The sequence below is a fragment of the Artemia franciscana genome, chromosome 7, assembly GCF_032884065.1.
Source record: "Artemia franciscana chromosome 7, ASM3288406v1, whole genome shotgun sequence".
NCBI lineage: Eukaryota > Metazoa > Arthropoda > Branchiopoda > Anostraca > Artemiidae > Artemia > Artemia franciscana.
The window spans coordinates 5,154,855-5,173,299 of record NC_088869.1 but is presented as its reverse complement, the minus strand read 5'-3'; the positions used below and the strand labels follow the sequence as shown (position 1 = coordinate 5,173,299).

General features: G+C 35.2%; 1 protein-coding gene across 15 annotated transcripts in view; it reads left to right on the top strand.

Moving 5' to 3' along the window:
- Positions 1–18,445, top strand: part of LOC136028761 (hemicentin-1-like) — a 266,427-nt gene that overhangs the window by 179,174 nt on the left and 68,808 nt on the right. For all 15 annotated transcript variants that reach the window (XM_065706646.1, XM_065706644.1, XM_065706649.1 and 12 more), the window contains 2 exons: positions 4,318–4,584; positions 16,921–17,078. In XM_065706646.1, the coding sequence (XP_065562718.1) occupies positions 4,318–4,584; positions 16,921–17,078 (425 nt within the window). The remainder of the gene's footprint in view (positions 1–4,317; positions 4,585–16,920; positions 17,079–18,445) is intronic.

Below are 18,445 nucleotides of genomic sequence, written 5' to 3'. Positions count from 1 at the left end.
ATCCAGGTGGTCCGGAGGGACCCCGGCCCCAAGATTTTTTTCTGACGCCCCCTTTCCCTGTTTTTTCTTTTTCCAATCTTTTTTTCGAATAAATTTGTCAATTTGGTCAATAATTGGCACCTTTGTCACACTGCCCACCCAAGGTTTTGCTCATTGGTGCCCTTGTTATATTGCCCTCTCCCAAGAGGGCATCCAAGATATATATATATATATATATATATATATATATATATATATATATATATATATATATATTTTTATATATATATATATATATATATATATATATATATATATATATATATATATATATATATATATATATATATATATGTATATTGACAGGAAAAGAAAGAGAGAGAGAGAGAGGGGGGAGGGAGGAGTAGAAAGTGTTGAGCTTGCATGCACAGGGGGGGAGGGGGCTCTTCAAATGTGAATAAAATTTTTCGAGTTCAAAAACTCAAAATTCATTCATTATTATTTTGAACATTTGCTTGTTTGAAAACAGAGAAGACACACAGTGCAATGCTCATTTTTTTTTGTCATTTAAATTAGATCTTGACGGTTGCAGAAAAAGAAAGGGATATTTCCCCGGTGGTTTTTCTCTTATAATTTTTTTTAACAAGAGCGTCCTCGCAGCAAACGTGCCTTGAGACCAATCCACCTAAAGAACTCTTTCAAGACAAAAAAGAGAAGTCTTTGAAGTTACCATAGATAAAACTCGTACTTACCCCCCTTACTCGTAGAAAAGTTAAAAACCTCTCCAAAATTGCTTCCTGACATGTTGTTGACCAGGAATGTCCTTAAAGATAAAATCCTTTTTAATCTTGTGTTTCTTTCGCATATATGGATTAAGTTCTGATAAATAAATCTTTTCAAAATATTTTACGAAAGTCTGAGAATAATTAGAATATGATAAAGGCAATTTTCCCTAATTCCTAACAAAACAAATCTCACTTAATTGTAATTAAATCTAGATTTTTTATGGTTGTATTAGATAACAGTTGATATTAGGAAAGTTACGTAATGGTGATTTTTTAGAAGTATCATGCAAACTCAACGAAGGAATCCGAAAAACTAGCAAATTGAGAAAAATCGGCAATAAGGCTCATGATTTTAAACAAAAGCTATTACATTTTTTAAAATTTCTATTGTTGATTAAACAGTTTATGGTAAACGTACTATAGTAAGAAGCGACCCGGCTCAATAGTAACCAAATTCTAAAACGGAATTTTAATACCAATAGTGACATTAAAAGGATTGAATTTTTATGCGGTTTTTAAATATATAAGTTTCATCAAGTTTAATCTTACCCATTAAAAATTACGAGCCTGAGAAAATTTTCCTTATTTTAGAAAATAAGGGGAACACTGACTCTTGACAAAAATTAAATAAAAAAAACAAGTTTTTTTTTAACTGAAAGTAAGGAGCGACATTAAAACTTAAAACGAACAGAAATTGCTTCGTATATGAAAGGGGCTGTTCCCTTCTCAACGTCCCGCTCTATACGCTAAAGTTTGACTCTTTCTCTCCATTCTACTTTATTAAACAGTAAAAAACTTTAGCGTAAAGAGCAGGGCGTATTTCTTTTTTTTTTTTTGCCAGAAGACAGATCACGGATGCGTGTTTATTTTTTTTTTTTTTCGGGGATGATTGTATCGACCCAGTGGTCCTACCATGTCGCTAGAGGTCTCATTCTAACAGGAATTATAAGTTTTAGCGCCCTCTTCAAGCGACAAAAAATTTGTCGCAAAAAAAAGTGACAAACACCTAGGCCGCCTCCCGGATCAAAATTCTGAGATAGCCATTTTGTTCAGCATAGTCGAAAACCTAATAATTATGTCTTTCGGGACGACATAATCTCCCACAGTCCCCGGGGGAGGGGCTGCGAGTTACAAATTTTGACCTTTGTTTACATATAGTAAGGGTTATTGGGAAGTGTACAGACGTTTTCAGGGGGACTTTTTTGTGCTGAGTGGGGAGGGAGGGGTTACATGTGAAGATCTTTCCACGAAGGAATTTATTATGAGGGAGGAGAATTTCTATGAAGGAGCTTCAGGATTTTCTAGTATTATAAAAAAAAATGATAAAAAAAATAAAAAAAATTTCAGCTGGAAGTAAGGAGCAGCATTTGTGATACAGGGGTCATTCTTAAAGAATTGGGACAAAATTCAAGATTTTGTGTAAAGAGCGAGGTATTGACGAGGGGGGGGGCGAAACCCCTCATATACGTAATAAAATATACAAATATAGAACTTCGTTACGCAAGTTAATTCGTAAGTTACGTATATTTATTACTAATAAAAACGTTCGTAAAAAAGAAAATAAAAGTTCTAGTTGCCTTTTTAAGTAACCAAAAATTGGAGGGTAACTAGACCTCCTACCCCACTCCTTTTTTATCAAAATCGTCCAGTCAAAACTATGAGAAAGCCATTGAGTCGAAAAAAATTGATATGCAAATTTCGCTTTAATTATTTTGTGTGCGGTGAGCCAAAACCAAAACATGCATTAATTCTTCAAAAACGTTCAGAAATTAAATGGATGCATTTTTCAAACTTTAACTGCTTAAGAAACAGTTTAATTATACTTAGTCAAAAATGGTTTAAGAAAAGCTAAGATATGTTAGGTATGAAAGATGGCACATTGCCAAAGATTGTTCTTTTCGCCATCCATTTAGGGCCAAACTAAAAGAAGGCTGTTCTATGAGAGGAATGGTAAGAAGCCATTAGGGAGGATTTAGCCTCCCTAAGGAGGATTTTGGGAGGAGAAGCCATTAAGGGGATTGGACTTTCGTGGGAAGCTATGGAGAGCGAAACTTTGAAATATTTGGGGGAGAGTAGCATGCGTAGCTGTGCTGTCTTTACACAGCTTGCTACTGCAGTTAGTTGTTAATAGTAGCAATAGTAGCTTATAGTAGTATAAAGAAAATATAAGAGATAATTGGGGGAGGAATCATAAGGATCTCAAGGTTTTTGACTCGAAATGAGAATTACTATTTTTGAATCGAAACGACTATTAGGTAAAGGATTTTTTTTTACGCAACACTTCCACTTTTTTTTACCGTTTCTCAAGGCTCATATGAATGGAGAGAGACAAATGCTTATGCCTCGTGTCAGAGATTGAGTGCAAATAATGGAAATAATATTGAGCTATAAGTAAATTTAGGCTTAGAAGTTACGGCTCAGGAAGTCGCATTGCCCGGCAAATGAGAACTATTTAAATATGTTTTAATATACATAACTGGCATATCCTTAGGAGTTTGCGCCGTACGAAGAAGGAGGTGATTGTATACGTTGGATGGAGGGTGAGGATGATACTTCCGAATAATCGAAAAACTGTTCAATTTTATGGAAAATGTAAGAAATAATTTGGAAATTTGAAAAATCTCAATGTTTGGGGGATCGGGACACGGGTCCAGAGGTCCATCCAATAGACAAAGTTTTATTTGGCAATCGTTTATTCTCTTCTCTTTCCATTATGCATCAAGGTTAGAATATAATCATATACTCAACGTAATTGTCAAGTTATCAAAACATCATCAAAAGTGACAACAAAAGTAAGCAGGCACGTAGCTTGTACTGATTACTTGAAGTGAAAACACTTAAGAATAACATTTGGAAAAAGCTGTGCACTGTACTGCACACTGATCTAGAACTCTCTCTCTCTGGCCTATTCTATGGCCTATTCTATCCAAGCCATCTATTAATACTACTATACAAAGGTTCCAAAAATTTGTATAACTTGCAATTAAACCAGGCAAAGGCCATATCCAGGGGGCTTATGGGTTTGACCCCCCCCCCTCCCCGAAATGTTTGCCCTACTCGTAAAAACTTAACAAAAATTAATACAAACAAATTTTTGATGGGTTTCAAAATATGTTTAAATCCCCCCCCCCCCCGCCCTGAAAAAAGTCCTGTATATGGCTCTGAACCAGGTAAAGATATCGGTCCATCAGCCACTCTTTTTGAGTGTGTAACCTTGAAATATGATATTTCAAAAAAAGACAAAAAAAAATACCTGATATAACTTTTTGACCAGTTTATTACTAGGCTACGTTTTGTTTTTGTACTTTCCGCTTGTTAATTTCAATTGCAGTAAGCTCTACAAAGTTTGTCGCGACATGTCTTGTCGTTATAAAGAATGAAATCCTATGCATTTTTATCTCCTTTGTATTGACAGGTTTAGTTATAATAATTGATTCTTATTTACTTGTGAAGCTCCATAAAAGACTGTACATAGGCTAAAGTTTTAAAGGCAGCAGTAGAAAATTATAATAGAATAATATCATAATTAAATATAATAAATGTTTTATCTTAGACTCTCCTGGTAAACCAACGTTGCTCTCATTTCCTCCCGTTGTCGTCAAAGATAGTGACCTGACCTTAACTTGCATTGTGGAAGATCTTGGACGCCCACCCGCGTTCCAATATCAATGGTTACAGAATGGCCACCTCATTCACGATATTTCCTCTGCCAATTGGACTATTTCTCCCGTTACCCTAAAAAACGAAGCGAACATTAGTTGCTACGCTGTAAATTTAGCTGGACCTGGAGAACCTGATGTAATTGAAATAGATGTACTTGGTAAGCAATTGCAGTCCCTTTCTTCAATTTAGGTTATATTTCGGTTCTTATTTTATATACTTAAGGTCCTGTGTGAGATACTGTCAGATTGTAATTCTTGCAATGAGGTTTCTTGTTTTTTCTCTAAATTTCTTTTGTGAAAATGTCTAAATATTTTTTTGTTTTTGTGTCGAAACATGTCATAATGTCAATGAAAATGACTAATTTATTAGAAGGAACCCAATGAATCTACTTTTCTTATGAACCCGAAACTTTCCAGTGACTTCCTATGCTTTTTCAACATCCTTTCATAATGAATAATGTCGATCAACTATAATTAAAAATTTTAAGCAAGCATAAGAAAAAATTACAATACAAATTGAAGGGATTATAAATAGTAAAAGTGATAAAAGTAATATGATAAAGGGATATGATTGAAGGTGAACGTTGGGAACATAAAAAAATTAAGCGGTATTTCAAATATGGAATAGAAATTGTCGAATTAAATAAATCAGTCAATTTGTCATATATGGCATGTAATCAGTTTCGTACTAAGCTTTCGTTTTTATGGCACTTGGTATTAACCAAGTGACATATAGCAATCGCAAATTCTATCGGTCTGTCTGTCGGTCTGTCGGTCCCGGTTTTACTACTTTAGGCACTTCCAGGTAAGCTAGGACGATGAAATTTGGCAGGTGTATCAGGGACCGGACCAGACTAAATTAGAAATAGTCATTTTCCCGATTTGACCATCTGGGGGGAGTGGGGACCGGTTCATTCGGAAAAAAATAGAAAAAATTAAGTATTTATAACTTACGAACGGTTGATCAGATCTTAATGAAATTTTAAGTTTGGAAGGATATCGTGTCTCAGAGCTGTTATTTTAAATTCTGACTGGATCTGGTGACATTGGGGGGGGAGTTGGGAGGGGCAAACCTAAAATCTTGGAAAACACTTGGAGTGGAGGAATCGGGATGAAACTTGGTGGAAAAAATAAGCACAAGTCCTAGATACATGATTTGCATAACCGGAACGGATCCGCTCTCATTGGGGTAGTTGGGAGGGGGGGGGGGTTAATTTTAAAAAATTAGAAAAAATGAGGCATTTTTAACTTACGAACGGGTGATCGGATCTCAATGAAATTTTATATTTAGAAGGATGTCGTGTCTCAAAGCTCTTATTTTCAATCCTGACTGGATTTGGTGACATTGGGGGGAGTTTGGGGGGGGATACCTAAAATCATGGAAAACGCTTAGATTGGAGGGATCGGGATGAAACTTGGTGGGAAAAATAAGTAGAAGTCTTAGATACGTGATTGACATAATCGGAACGGATTCGCTCTATGGGGGGGGGAGGGTTAATTCTGAAAAATTAGAAAAATGACGTATTTTTAACTTATGAAGGAGTGATCGGATCTTCATGAAACTTCATATTTAGAAGGACCTCGTAACTCAGATCTCTTATTTTAAATCTCAACCAGATCCAGCGTTATTGGGGGGGGGGGGAATCTTTGAAAATACTTACAGCGGATAGATCAGGATGAAACTGGATGGTAATTCGGAAAAATTAGGTATTTGTAACTTACGAACGGGTGACCAGATCTTAATGAAATTTGATATTTAGAAGGATCTTGTGCTTTAAAGCTCTAATTTCAAGTTCCGACCAGATCCTGTGACATTGGGGGGAGTTGGAGGGGGAAACCGGAATTCTTGGAAAAAGTTAAAATTGGGGTATTTTTATCTTACCCAATAGGTGACCGGATCTTAATGAAACTTGATATATATAGAAGGATCTTATGTTTCAGATGCTCCATTTTTGACTCAAATTGCATCTGGGGACGTAGGGGGTTGGAGGAGGGAAACAGAAATCTTGGAAAACGCTTAGAGTGGAGAGATCGGGATGAAACTTGATGGGAAGAATAAGCACAAGTTCTAGATACGTGATTGACATAATTGGAAAGGATCCGTTCTCTTTGGAGAAGCTGGGGGGGGGGGTGTTAATTTGGAAAAATTACAGAAATTGAGGTATTTGTAACTTAAGAACGGGTGACCGGATCTTAATGAAATTCGATATTTAGTAGGAATTCATGTCTCAGAGCTCTAGTTTCAAATTCCAGCCAGATCTGTTGACATTGGAGGGAACTGGAGGGAGAAATCTTGGAAAATGCTTGGGGTGGAGGAATCGGGATGAAGCTTGGTGGATAGAATAAGCAAATGTCCTTTATACGTGATTGACGTAACTGTACTGGATTTGTTCTCTTTGGGGGAGTTGGGGGGAGGGGTTCAGTGATTTGGCGAGTTTGGTGCTTCTGGATGTGCTAGGACGATGAAAATTGGTAGGCGTGTCAGGGAGCTGCACAAATTGACTTGATAAAGTCGTTTTCCCAGATTCGACCATCTGGGGGGCTAAAGGGAGAGAAAAAGTTAGAAAAAATGAGGTATTTATAAATTACGAGTGGGTGATTGGATCTTAATGAATTTTGATATATAAAAGGACATCATGACTCAGAGCTCTTATTTTAAATCCTGACCGGCACTAAGCCTCTGATTTTCCTTTTAAATCAATCTTACCATAGTTAGAGCTCATACCATATGAGCTCTTGGCTCTTAGCTCTTCTTGCCTCGTCGCATTGTCATATGAGCTCTCAGCTCTTGTTTTTTTCACAAGACGTATAAATGGTAAATGGGAAAAGCGATAAAAAAATGGTAATGGTTAAAATGGTAGACGGTAATGGTTATAAATGGTAAAAGCGATAAAAATAATATGATAAATGTAATATGCTAAAGGGATGTGATTGAAAATGAATGTTGGCAACATATAAAATTTAAGCGGTATTTAAAATATGAAAGGGAATATGTTGAATTAAATAAATCAGTCAATTTGTCATAAATGGCATGTAACTAGTTTCGTACTAAGTTTAATTTTTTTCACAAAATGTATTGATGAGATTGTTGGGCGTGTCACCATTTCAAATAATCACCGCCACAAAGTATTATTTTCTACGGCTTTATTATGATCACTGACCATTTAGAATGATTATAAAGACACTTAAGTAACATTAAGTTTCCATATAATTCTGTAACTTTTGGTTAACACGCAACGCAAGTTTGGATGACAGACTAATCATGGAAGGCTGACAGGGGCTAAATTTTCCCCGCCCCTGAGCGCTAGATCTCTTGTAATTAAAACAATTTCTACATTCTATTTGGAGTTGACATCTTCTACTGTTAATTGACAAGTTTGGATTTTCTAAGAGCTTGTTAAAGAGGCGGCTTACGCGAAGCATAGTTTTGACTTTTTTTCTCTATTTGTCGTTTTCCTCTCCTTCTGCATTTTATAATATAGTATTATTTAAAATTCTGCTTTTAGTTTTATTTATACTACCGGTATAAGTTTTTGTCCTCTTGTACTTCTCTTTTATTATGTATACCTTCTTCTCATTTTTTCCGCATGATTCAGGTTTTATCGAAATTGAAAAATGCTCTTTCTAGTCTGATTTTTCGACTTTCTTTTATCTCTTAAATACAAATTTTATTTCATTTTTCATTTCTTTGTCTTTCTCTTTCATGTTTTTCCTTTAGATTTATAATATATTCGGATTGAAAATGCTACTTTAAGTTTTCTCTCTTGGTTATATTTTATTATTTAGTGCAAATTTTTCTTCTGGTTTCTTACGTACTTGAGGGCTTCTACTTTCCCTTTCTTTCTGTATTCTTGTATTTTAGAAAAACTGAAAATGTATCTATTAGTATTTATTTTCCTCTTTTTATCTCTATTTTTGTCTTTCCCCTTTTCTTAATCCATTCCCCCTGTGTTTTTATTTGTGTTTTATTATGATTTGAAACAGCCTTTCAGTTCTATTTTTTACTTTCATTTTTGTTAGATTTCGTGGTTCATGTATAATTTTTCCTCTTACTATTTTTCATTTTTTCCTTTTCAATTTTTCTTTATGTTTATACTTCAAATATTTTTCTTTTAGATGTGAAAATGATCTATTTAGATTTAGTGGCATGTACATAATGTACTTTCATTTATGTATTAATTTTAACCACCTATAAGCTGACTTATCACAGCTAGTATGCATTATTCTGTGTCAAAATATTTCCCTAGTTTATTTCTTAGCTTTTTAAGGTCGAACTTTTTCTCACAGATTCTTATATTTTTTTTTTTAAACACACATTTTTTTAGTTACGAATATATAATCTGATTTCTTCTGTTTCATTATGAATAGAATAGCGGGTCACTCTTGCCCACCCCCTTACCCCACACCCTCCCCTAAAAAAGATCCCTTCCTTTTGGGATGGACTTACTTGTGTATATGGTATTATGACTTTTAACACGCCATCTTGATTATTGTGAAAGCTCGCCCCAATACCTGTGGAAGTTCTACTTCTTCTAGTGCTAGGCATTTTGACACCTTTGGTACACTTCTTATAGTAGTACATAGTAAACTGGAATACCAACTATCATTTCTACTGGAATACTAACCATTATTTCTGCCAGAAATATACCCAAAATTCTGGTTCAGCTTCAAAAATAGCATAACAACCCTTTATCTTGCTTAGAACTTGCTGTAGTGATTTTCCCAGTTTATCAATTTGACACGTGGTGATTCAGAAGATTTTGCCTGACAATAATGGGATTTTCTTTTTGTTTCTTTCCCCTTTACACTTCTATCCCTCTCCTTTGCCCTTCGGGTGAATATTTCAACATGTTTTTGGTTTACTTTATGTTCCTCTTTTTATTTATGTTTCTCTTTATCTGTGTTTCAGTATAGTTGAAAATTCTCGTTTTGTTTTTCTTAGTATTTTTTCTATCTTTTTTATTTTCCCTTTGCCTGTTCCTTCTCTATATTAATGTTTTAATATAATATTTTGACATATTACTTGCTCTGTTTAATTAATTTAGCATACACAAACATTGGATTTTGTTTTAATCGGTGCATTCTCATTAACTATTAACATTCTCATTAACATTAACATTCTCATTAAATAGATGATTTCCAAATAGTTTTTTTTTTATCAGGTCTGCTTATTTGGTTAATAAATCTGGGCAATTAGGTGCAAAACTTATCAAATATTTCTGTATCGAATATCCTTTTATTTTTTTGTGTAATATTTCAGTTATTATTAGTTAATATGAGCTCTGCTATATTACGGTGAGTATCTTCAATTCCTAGAGTTTTAGGAAAAGATAAAGGACAAAATCTTTGTTTCTTGCATCGACCTTCCATTTTAAAACATGTCAATGCTGACTTTATTTGATGGAAAATTTGCCAATTAACCTGAGCCAATTTTTTGTAAATGATTGTTATTTGGATGCTCATAATTCAAAATAACACTTTATTTATCAAATTCTTAATAGCCAAGCTAAATATGAAATATAATCAAGGAGATTTTTTAAGGACAAAAAAAAATCCCTTAAACTAGTGTTTGCGTTATAAACTGCTAACATATATGATTTTTTCGTTAGAATTTCTAAATATTTTTCCTATACAATGCTGTTTCTGCTATAAAGGATTAACTCTTTAAACTATCTTATGAAAAATGTTTTTTAATACGAAGGATTCACTGCCTCATATTAAAAAGGTGCTTTCTAAAAAACATAAACTTTACATTAATTAAAACGCAGAATTATGGATTTCCCCTTCTAATTATGCATTATGTTTAGGCCAGAATTTAACTCGATACTTTCTATTTTTAAGATTTAGTAAGGATTTCCCTTAGAGGAAAACCATTTTTCTTTTAATCCTTCAAACATTATGAAAAGATTTCACACAAGTCTCTAAAACTACGGGGGGAATCATGGAGAAGATAAAACTAGTGAAAACAAACTTTCGAAAGAAACGAAAAGAAAACTTTCATGAAAAGAAATAACGATCAGTGATGTAAGTAATTACATAATTAATGTAAAATAGTATTATATAATATGGTAAAAAAAAAAAAACTGGAAAGCTTGTGAAAAGAAATGACAAAAAAGGAACAGTAAGGAACAGTAAGGAAGCATAGTTTTCAATTCTTCTCATATAATTTGTGTTGAAGAATAGATTTATTTAACTGGAGTTGCCTTATAATATTGTTACTAATTTATGCTCTTTGCTTGGAAGCAAAACAGCGTCATCTATAATAATTCTTAATAGCGGATTCTAGAGTGCGTTCATATTATTAAATTTTACTAATAAGCGAGCAGAAGAGGGGAGTTTCTTGTCGCAAGGGCCGTTGTACCTGCCGGGAGTGTGACTCCCTTAAACTGCGGGGATCAGGTAGCAAGAAACTACGCTTCCCTCGCTTATTAGCTTAAATAGCTCTGTATTACGTCGTAGTTTATTGAACTGGCTCCTCCCCTCGGACTTTGATTTTGCATTACGGATTGTGACGTGGCTGTTGCGATGGGGAGTAATGAGAAATTGGTTTGGAATGCGTTACTGAATTATGCTTTCCGTGCGATAAAAGCTGGTAATCGCTCGGAGGATATAGCGAAAAAAGCAGTCGAGTTTTTCTCAGAGGAAGCAATTGCAATGGCGAAGGAGTTATTGTGGCCCCTAGCAGGAATTACCACACGTGTTACTGCGCGATCGAAGAACACCGATGATATCCTGGACATATTAAAAGTATTTCGGGTTTGTGAAGATAAAAATATCTCGTTGCCGCGGTTTGTGATTTTCGAACCTGATGAAGTTCCGATAATCCCGGGAGAAGTGACGGCTACCCTAACCCGGAAAGTAAACGAATTGTGTGCTAAGTTCGATAGTTACGTGGATTCTAATCCCTCTCCTTCTGTCTCTGCTATGCCTGCGGCAGAAGAACCAACACGATCATGTCGAAACTGTCATATGCGGTTGTTTTGAAGAATCCCCCGAAAGATCTTTCGAACCCTAGCGCTCGGAAATCCTATTTGGACAGAGTATGTGGTGATACTAGTTCGAACATTGTGGAGCTGAAACCTAGGAAATCTGAATGGAGAGTAGTCTTGAACAACAAGAATGCTGCCGAGTCCCTGGCTGAGGCAGTGGGTAAAAGTGACTCAACTATAAGTGTTAAAGTAAAAACTCCCGCTTTCTTCGGAATAATCCGCCACGTTCCCACTGAAACTTCAGATGACGAACTGCGCTCAGTTGTACCGAACTGTGTTAAGGCCGTACAAATTGGTAGTACTCGGTCATTCAAATTACAGTTTGAAAGCAAAGCTCATCTCTTTAACGCAATGAACTCTCCGCCCATTTTTGGTTACGAGCGACTACCCATTACAGAATTTAAATTCTTACCGATGCAGTGCTACAACTGTCAGTCCTACGGACATGCAGCAAAATCTTGTGTAGATCCCCCGAAATGTTCAAAGTGCGGTGGAGATCATTCCAGCTCTCGGGACAATCCATGCCAAAATGCCCCCAAATGCGCTCTGTGTGGTTCTTCTCGACACCCGTGCTACAGCTTCCAATGTCCAGTAGCTCAGAAGCTAATTTCTAAACAATGATCGGTGATTCTATACGGGTTGTTTCATGGAACTTAAATGGTGGAGTGGTTGATAAAATGCCACTGTTAGAAGGATTGTTATGTTATAACGATGTACTCTGTGTGCAGGAACACTTCCTCTCGAATCAAGCCGTTAGTCTGCTTGAGCTAAACGATGGCGTCAAAGTATTTGCTACTCCTGCAAAGTCATCGGGCAGGGGAAGGCCGTCCGGTGGAATCGCCATTCTTGTTAGCAGCAGGTTAAATCCCATTCTGTATAAATCTTCAGACTTTTTTGTTGCTGTTAAGGTGCACAAAACTGTTATCCACTCTGTGTACATGCCAACAGACTACAGAGACAGTAAATCAGAAAAAAAATTTAGTGAAGCCTGCAGTAAGCTATCGAGTTCGGTGGGCAGCTGTTCTAGCCAGGGCCTTGAATGTATAGTCGCTGGTGACGTGAACTGTGACTTGACTGATGAGTCTAACGCTCGAGCACAGATCCTCCTATCTTCCTGTGACGGTCTTCGTCTTGCTAACAATGATCTGTGTTTTACTTATATCCATAACTCAGGCTCGACTTCATCTCTCGACTTCATGTTAAGTTCCATCCAATCTCCAGCTTGCGGCAATTCGCACGTAGATCTGAGCGTAAGCGCGTCTGATCACTTTCCAATTATAAACACTTTTCGAGTAATTCCTGCCTCTCCTAACCCCCCAACTAATGAAAAGAAGTGGAAAATCAAAACTAATTGGAGTAAAATTGACCTGGCTACTTATCATTACGTATTGGATGAGATTCTCACAAAGATTAAAGTGCCGTTCCAATTACTACAGCAGAGTGTATGTATTCAAGATGAAGAGAAACAGCTGCTACTAAACATCTACTGTAGTGAAATATCTCACGCACTGTTATCTGCCGAGGCCGCTGCGGTCCCCATTCGTAAAGTCCGAGTGGGAACGGAAATTCCAAAGTGGTCCGAAAACCCTGCTCTAAGTGAAGCATGTGGTCGTGCAAAATTTTGGCTTAGGCTCTGGAACGAGTGTGGTCGTCCGAAATCAGGTGTTGTAAATGAAGTTCGGCTGTTCAGCAAACGCAGATTTGCCAAGATTTTGTCTAAGCATAAATGTGAAGTGATCGATCAACATAGTCAATTGATAAGTAATGACCCAAATGCTGTGTGGAGATTTCTTAAACGTAATGGTGATCAGAATAGTGTTGAACCTGTGATCTCTGAGCAAGATTGGGTGTCCCCACTTTACTTCTGAGTTCTCTCCACCCGAACAAGATCTTGAAGATAAATATGAAGTCGAACTTGATAAGTTCATGGAATTGCCTAGTTCTGGTGTTGGCTACATAGTAACTGTTCCCTAATCTGATTCGTGCAATTTCAAAATTAAAAAAGAAACAATCGAAAGGTGTCGACAAGTTGTGTGGGTTGCATCTTGTACATGGTACTGCTGGTCTCCTGAGTCATTTAGAGCTTCTATTCCAAATTATCTTTAATTCTGGTCTCGTTCCCGACGTTTTTGGTACTGGAGTAATTACACCTATTTTGAAAAAAAGGGAAAAATCCGTCTGAATGCGTATCTTACCGCCCTATAACTGTTTCGCCGGTTTTATGTAAGCTTATGGAATTGCTAGTTATAGATCATATTGCTTTTCAATGTTCTACCCCCGATAATCAGTTCGGATTTAAAAAAGGTGTTGGTCGCGAGCACGTCCATTATATTCTTGCTAATATATTAATAGAAGCTGATGAACTGAATGAATCCCTTATTCTAGCGAGTCACGATGTTAGACGTGCTTTTGATTCTGGGATACATCCCCAGTTATTAGTGTCTGCTCATAAACGTGGTGTGGACCGATCGGTTATTTTGCCTTTTCGGGATATGTATAAGAAGCTTCGAGTCCAAGTTAAAGTCCCGTCTCCTAACGGGCCGATTGTATTACCAAATGCTATTCCGGTTAGAAAGGGCATTAGGCAGGGTGCAATTTCGTCACCCCGGTTGTATAATAATAGTGTTCTCGAGGCCCAAAAGTTAGTGCAAATGAGCTGCATTTTCCGAGGTTTGGATGTAACATTACTTAATTACGCAGATGATATTTTTAATTTAAGTAGATGTTTGTCTCGTATTGAAGAAAATTTTCAGATTCTAGATGATGCTTATAGAGAGATAGGCCTATCTTTTAATGCAAGTAAAAGCGAGATTGTTGCTTTCAATAGGAGAAATGCAGATTGTATAGATCTTGCTGTCAAATTTGGTGCTCAAGAGGTTCCACTGTCTGACTCCATAATGTACTTAGGAATGCCTATAGGTCATAACATGGCATCTACACGTGCTCGCCAAATAAGTAATTTCGCAGAAAAGGCACGTAAGGCTTACGGGGCGCTATCTTCAACTAAAGCGAATTATAATCGACAAATTCGAGCTAGGCTATATAATGCACTGGTGATCCCACACTTTCTGGCTTTATCACCGTTTTGGCATATATTTAGTGTTAGTGATAAAAGAAACCTTCGATCACTTTTTTACAAATATGCAAAGTTTCTTTTAAATACCCCACCGTGGGTTAAAAATTCCAAGATGTCTGCAAGGTTCGGTATCACAGATCCGATTGCTGCTGTGACGAAACGTCGTTCTGAATTTTTGGGGTCGCTTGGGCCTAGTAGTCTGGCAATTGCAATTCGTCCTTAGTGAGTTTTTGTAATAATGTTTTTATTTATTGGCGGTGTATCGTAACGTTTGTTTTTGTTTGTGCAGTTAAGTGTTTGTTTTTTTTTTTTTGTTTTTTTTTTTTTTTTTTTTCTTTTCTTCTTTGTACTCCATTCGTGCCATTTGTGGTTTTGTATCGAGTGGGTGAATAAAATTATCTATCTATCTATCTATCTATCTAAAATGGAATACATTGGTTTCATTTTGTGATGATAATATTTGCTAGTTATATTTCAATTTCACTAGTTCCTTCCGACATATCCATAGTCAAATTTGCAAAAATTTAAAATAATTGGTTAAAAAGGTAAAAGACGTACAAATATGCCAAAACTTTTTTTTAATACCCTGTACCTTGATCCAAATATTGTTAGTTCCAAATTTCAAATATACTCTAATGAAAGGGTGTAGAAATTATTAACTATCGCATAGTCTAGATTTTAACTCTAAAATCAGTACATTTAGGCATAAAAAAAAAATACTGACTCCAAAAAAGTAAACGCTATTAAAAAATTTCAAATAATTATCTTAAATTACAGGATTAGCCAAAATAAATTCGATTAATAATATACTCGTATTAAGTATATTTATATTAGGTACTTCGTATAATGCTCCTATCTCATGAACTAATAAAATAGTTTAAAGAAAGACAGACATGCTAATTATTGAAAATATGGAAAGGATGACTTGTAAACATATTTTTGTTCTACCAATCCTGTAATAATTTCTGGTCGGTAGCTCCAGAACAAATATTAGTTTGGCAAATTGTTTTATAGATATATATTGCTCAATTACTTCTCCATTGAAATATTAAACTCAAAGTTTTAAAATATAAAAAAAACTTGTCATTTGCTATATTTGTTATGGTTTGTCAGGCTTGTCAATTGTTTCCTTTTCATGTTGTTGTCAAATTTTTCAGTCATGTCTGTCATGTTATGCTTGTCATTTGTTATGTTTTGTATTTGTAATTTTGAAATCCTCAGCGTCTAATTTTCCTATTAAAAAAAAAAGAAGAAGAAAAAAAGAATATAAATATTCAAAGAATGTTCAAAAAGAGTTGCAAGAGAATATAAATACAAATTTTATTAAGTGTTTGTTACAGTACCTTGTTTAAGCTTTGTTTTCTCCTAAAAAACTTTAGTTTTTCTCCTGTTTTATTTCAACGCAATTTAATTCAAAGACCGAAGTCATTATTTTACAAATTCTAGAATGTCAGGGCAGATTTACTAGACTTAAGCATAATAACTTTAATCTGTTTCTCTAGCTAGCTTTACCCAAAATACTGCAATAAACTGCCTCCATGATTTGTGCTCACTGAGTAGGCCTGTTTTTCTGCTAGTCAAATTTGAATTGTTATAAATTTTGAAAACTTTCTTTTCATTCTATTGGAATGAAAGACTTTCTAAAATGAAACTTCTCTTGGAATTTCATTCATTTATGATGGAGAAAAATTAGAGTTCTTTTCAGAATTTTGTTCGATGTTGGACTCCCAGAGCTGCTTTCTTTTACCTTTGAATTCTTTATTTTTTAGTTTTTGAGCACATTTTCGTAGTTTTTCCCCTCGCCTCGTGTACGGTCTCTTGGAGCAGGAAACAGGCTTTGTGATAGGGTCCTGGTTTTTTCCTTTGAACGAGACATAATGAAAGAACATCAGTAAAACATGGAAAAACGAGGGATTAAATATATAAAAAGTTAAAATGCTCTGGAAAACAGGATAAAATCGTTTTTGTGAATTATTTTTAAACTATTGGATCCGTGACATGGATTTGTGAGGTGAAACAAAATTCCTGTTTTTCAATTTTGAACAAGACATAATGTAAGAACCGCGAAAAAATATCAGAAAATTATGGGAAAGCAAGAAATCAAATATATAGAAATTAAAATGCTCTGTTAGTCTGGATAGAACCATTTTAAAGTCATTTCAAAACTAATGAAATCCCTGATAAGGGATCCCTGTCATCCCTGATAAGGGATGACAGGATTTTAGTTTTTCAATTTTGATCAGGACGTGACAAAGAATATCAATAAAATATGGCAAAACGATGAGTTAAATATACAGAAGTTTAAAATAACAAACGGTTTTTGTGAGTTCTTTAAAGCTAATGGATCCACGGCATGGGTTTGAGAGGAGTGACAGAATCCTAGTTTTTTCAGTTGTGAGCATATTTTATATTGTTCTTATTTGTTCTAGCCCCTCCAGCGTTTATAGACCGCCTACCGCCTTACCAGGGTGCTTTGTTGAATTCGTCAGAAACTTCTGTATCTTGTCGAGTGGAATGCGCTCCAATGTGCGAAATAATATGGTTTAAAGATGGCGTGCTAATAGAAGATGATTCACCCCTCTATCAGGTAAATATCATCAAATTATTGCGTGAAATCGCCTTGATTCCTCTAGGCAATTAGTCATTAAACAGTAGTTTGTTATATATGTTTATAATAAAGTAAAACTTATAAAAAATTCCTTTCAAATGTTTCCAATCAAACTTTATTTCCAATCCTTCCAATCAAAAATCGGCTCCGCTGATTTTGAATTAAAATCAAGTTGCCATCAATCTATGGCTAATTTTAGAAAAACCCAAGACAGATAGTCTGAGTGGAGAGGCACAGATGACATAAGTCTTTTTCAGGATTGTATAAAAATGTTGTCATTTTCACTTGTTGATAGATAGTCTATCATCTATCCATCCATCTTGGGGTAGAACTAAGCCAGATAGTCATAGAACTTTAGCTCAACTTTTTGTAGGTCGTTTTAAAACCTCTGTTTGGTATATAAGAGTTATGCTCTTTTTTATATTTATTTATTATGAAAAGAGGTTTCAGATGATGATTTTTTATTCACTATAATTTTGAGGAGTCTATTAGTTTGGTTTTAGTTTTAATTTTTAGAGATGACAGCACAAACACTGTACACTATTTGCAGGTTTTTATTTTCCATTTTCAATTTTTGTCAATAAAAATTTCATTGTAAAACCACCATTTTTTTAGTAACGGATCGAAACTGAATAATCACTCCTGCTACTGGTAATATGAACTGTAACCCTACTTCAAACTACATATGGCTATTTATATTGGAACCTTTTTTCGTAATTACGGCCCCATCTCCTTTACGTCCTGGAGCAAATACACTGCTACAAAAGTATCCAGGAAATACAGCTCCTCTGGAAATTTTATAAAATGGAGTAGCACAGCTTTTTCTGTGCGGAGAGTAATTGTGAGTTGCTCTTTAAAATTTTCAAGCTTTTTGAGATAACTTGTCAGATCTAATACAGAAAATTTAATGATTTATTTAATTTTTTCTTAATTTTATCTTCATAATTCTAACGCCAGATGTCCCAATGACCTGAAGAAGGTCTTAGAAATTTATCAGGGGTAAAATTGTTTGCTGCAAACGAGCAGAGGTGGGTGCCCCAAAAATTTTATGTGCCACCGGCAATGTCAACTTATTTGTATAATCAATGACTCTATGGGCTACATTTTCAATTTTATGTTTATTCATTCTTCCTCTTCTTCAATCAATCTTCTTAATTTCTTCATCCATTAGTTTAAATCCCGTAGTTCTTGAAAAGTATTTCTTATGTTTAGATAGTATTGCACTGACACACGTTAGAGGGGGATATATTTTATGATTTTAAATATCCAGAGTCAGTAGTATTCATACTCGCAATGCACAGTGGCACGAATTTGACCCTATTTGACCCAAACCTATTTGAAAAATT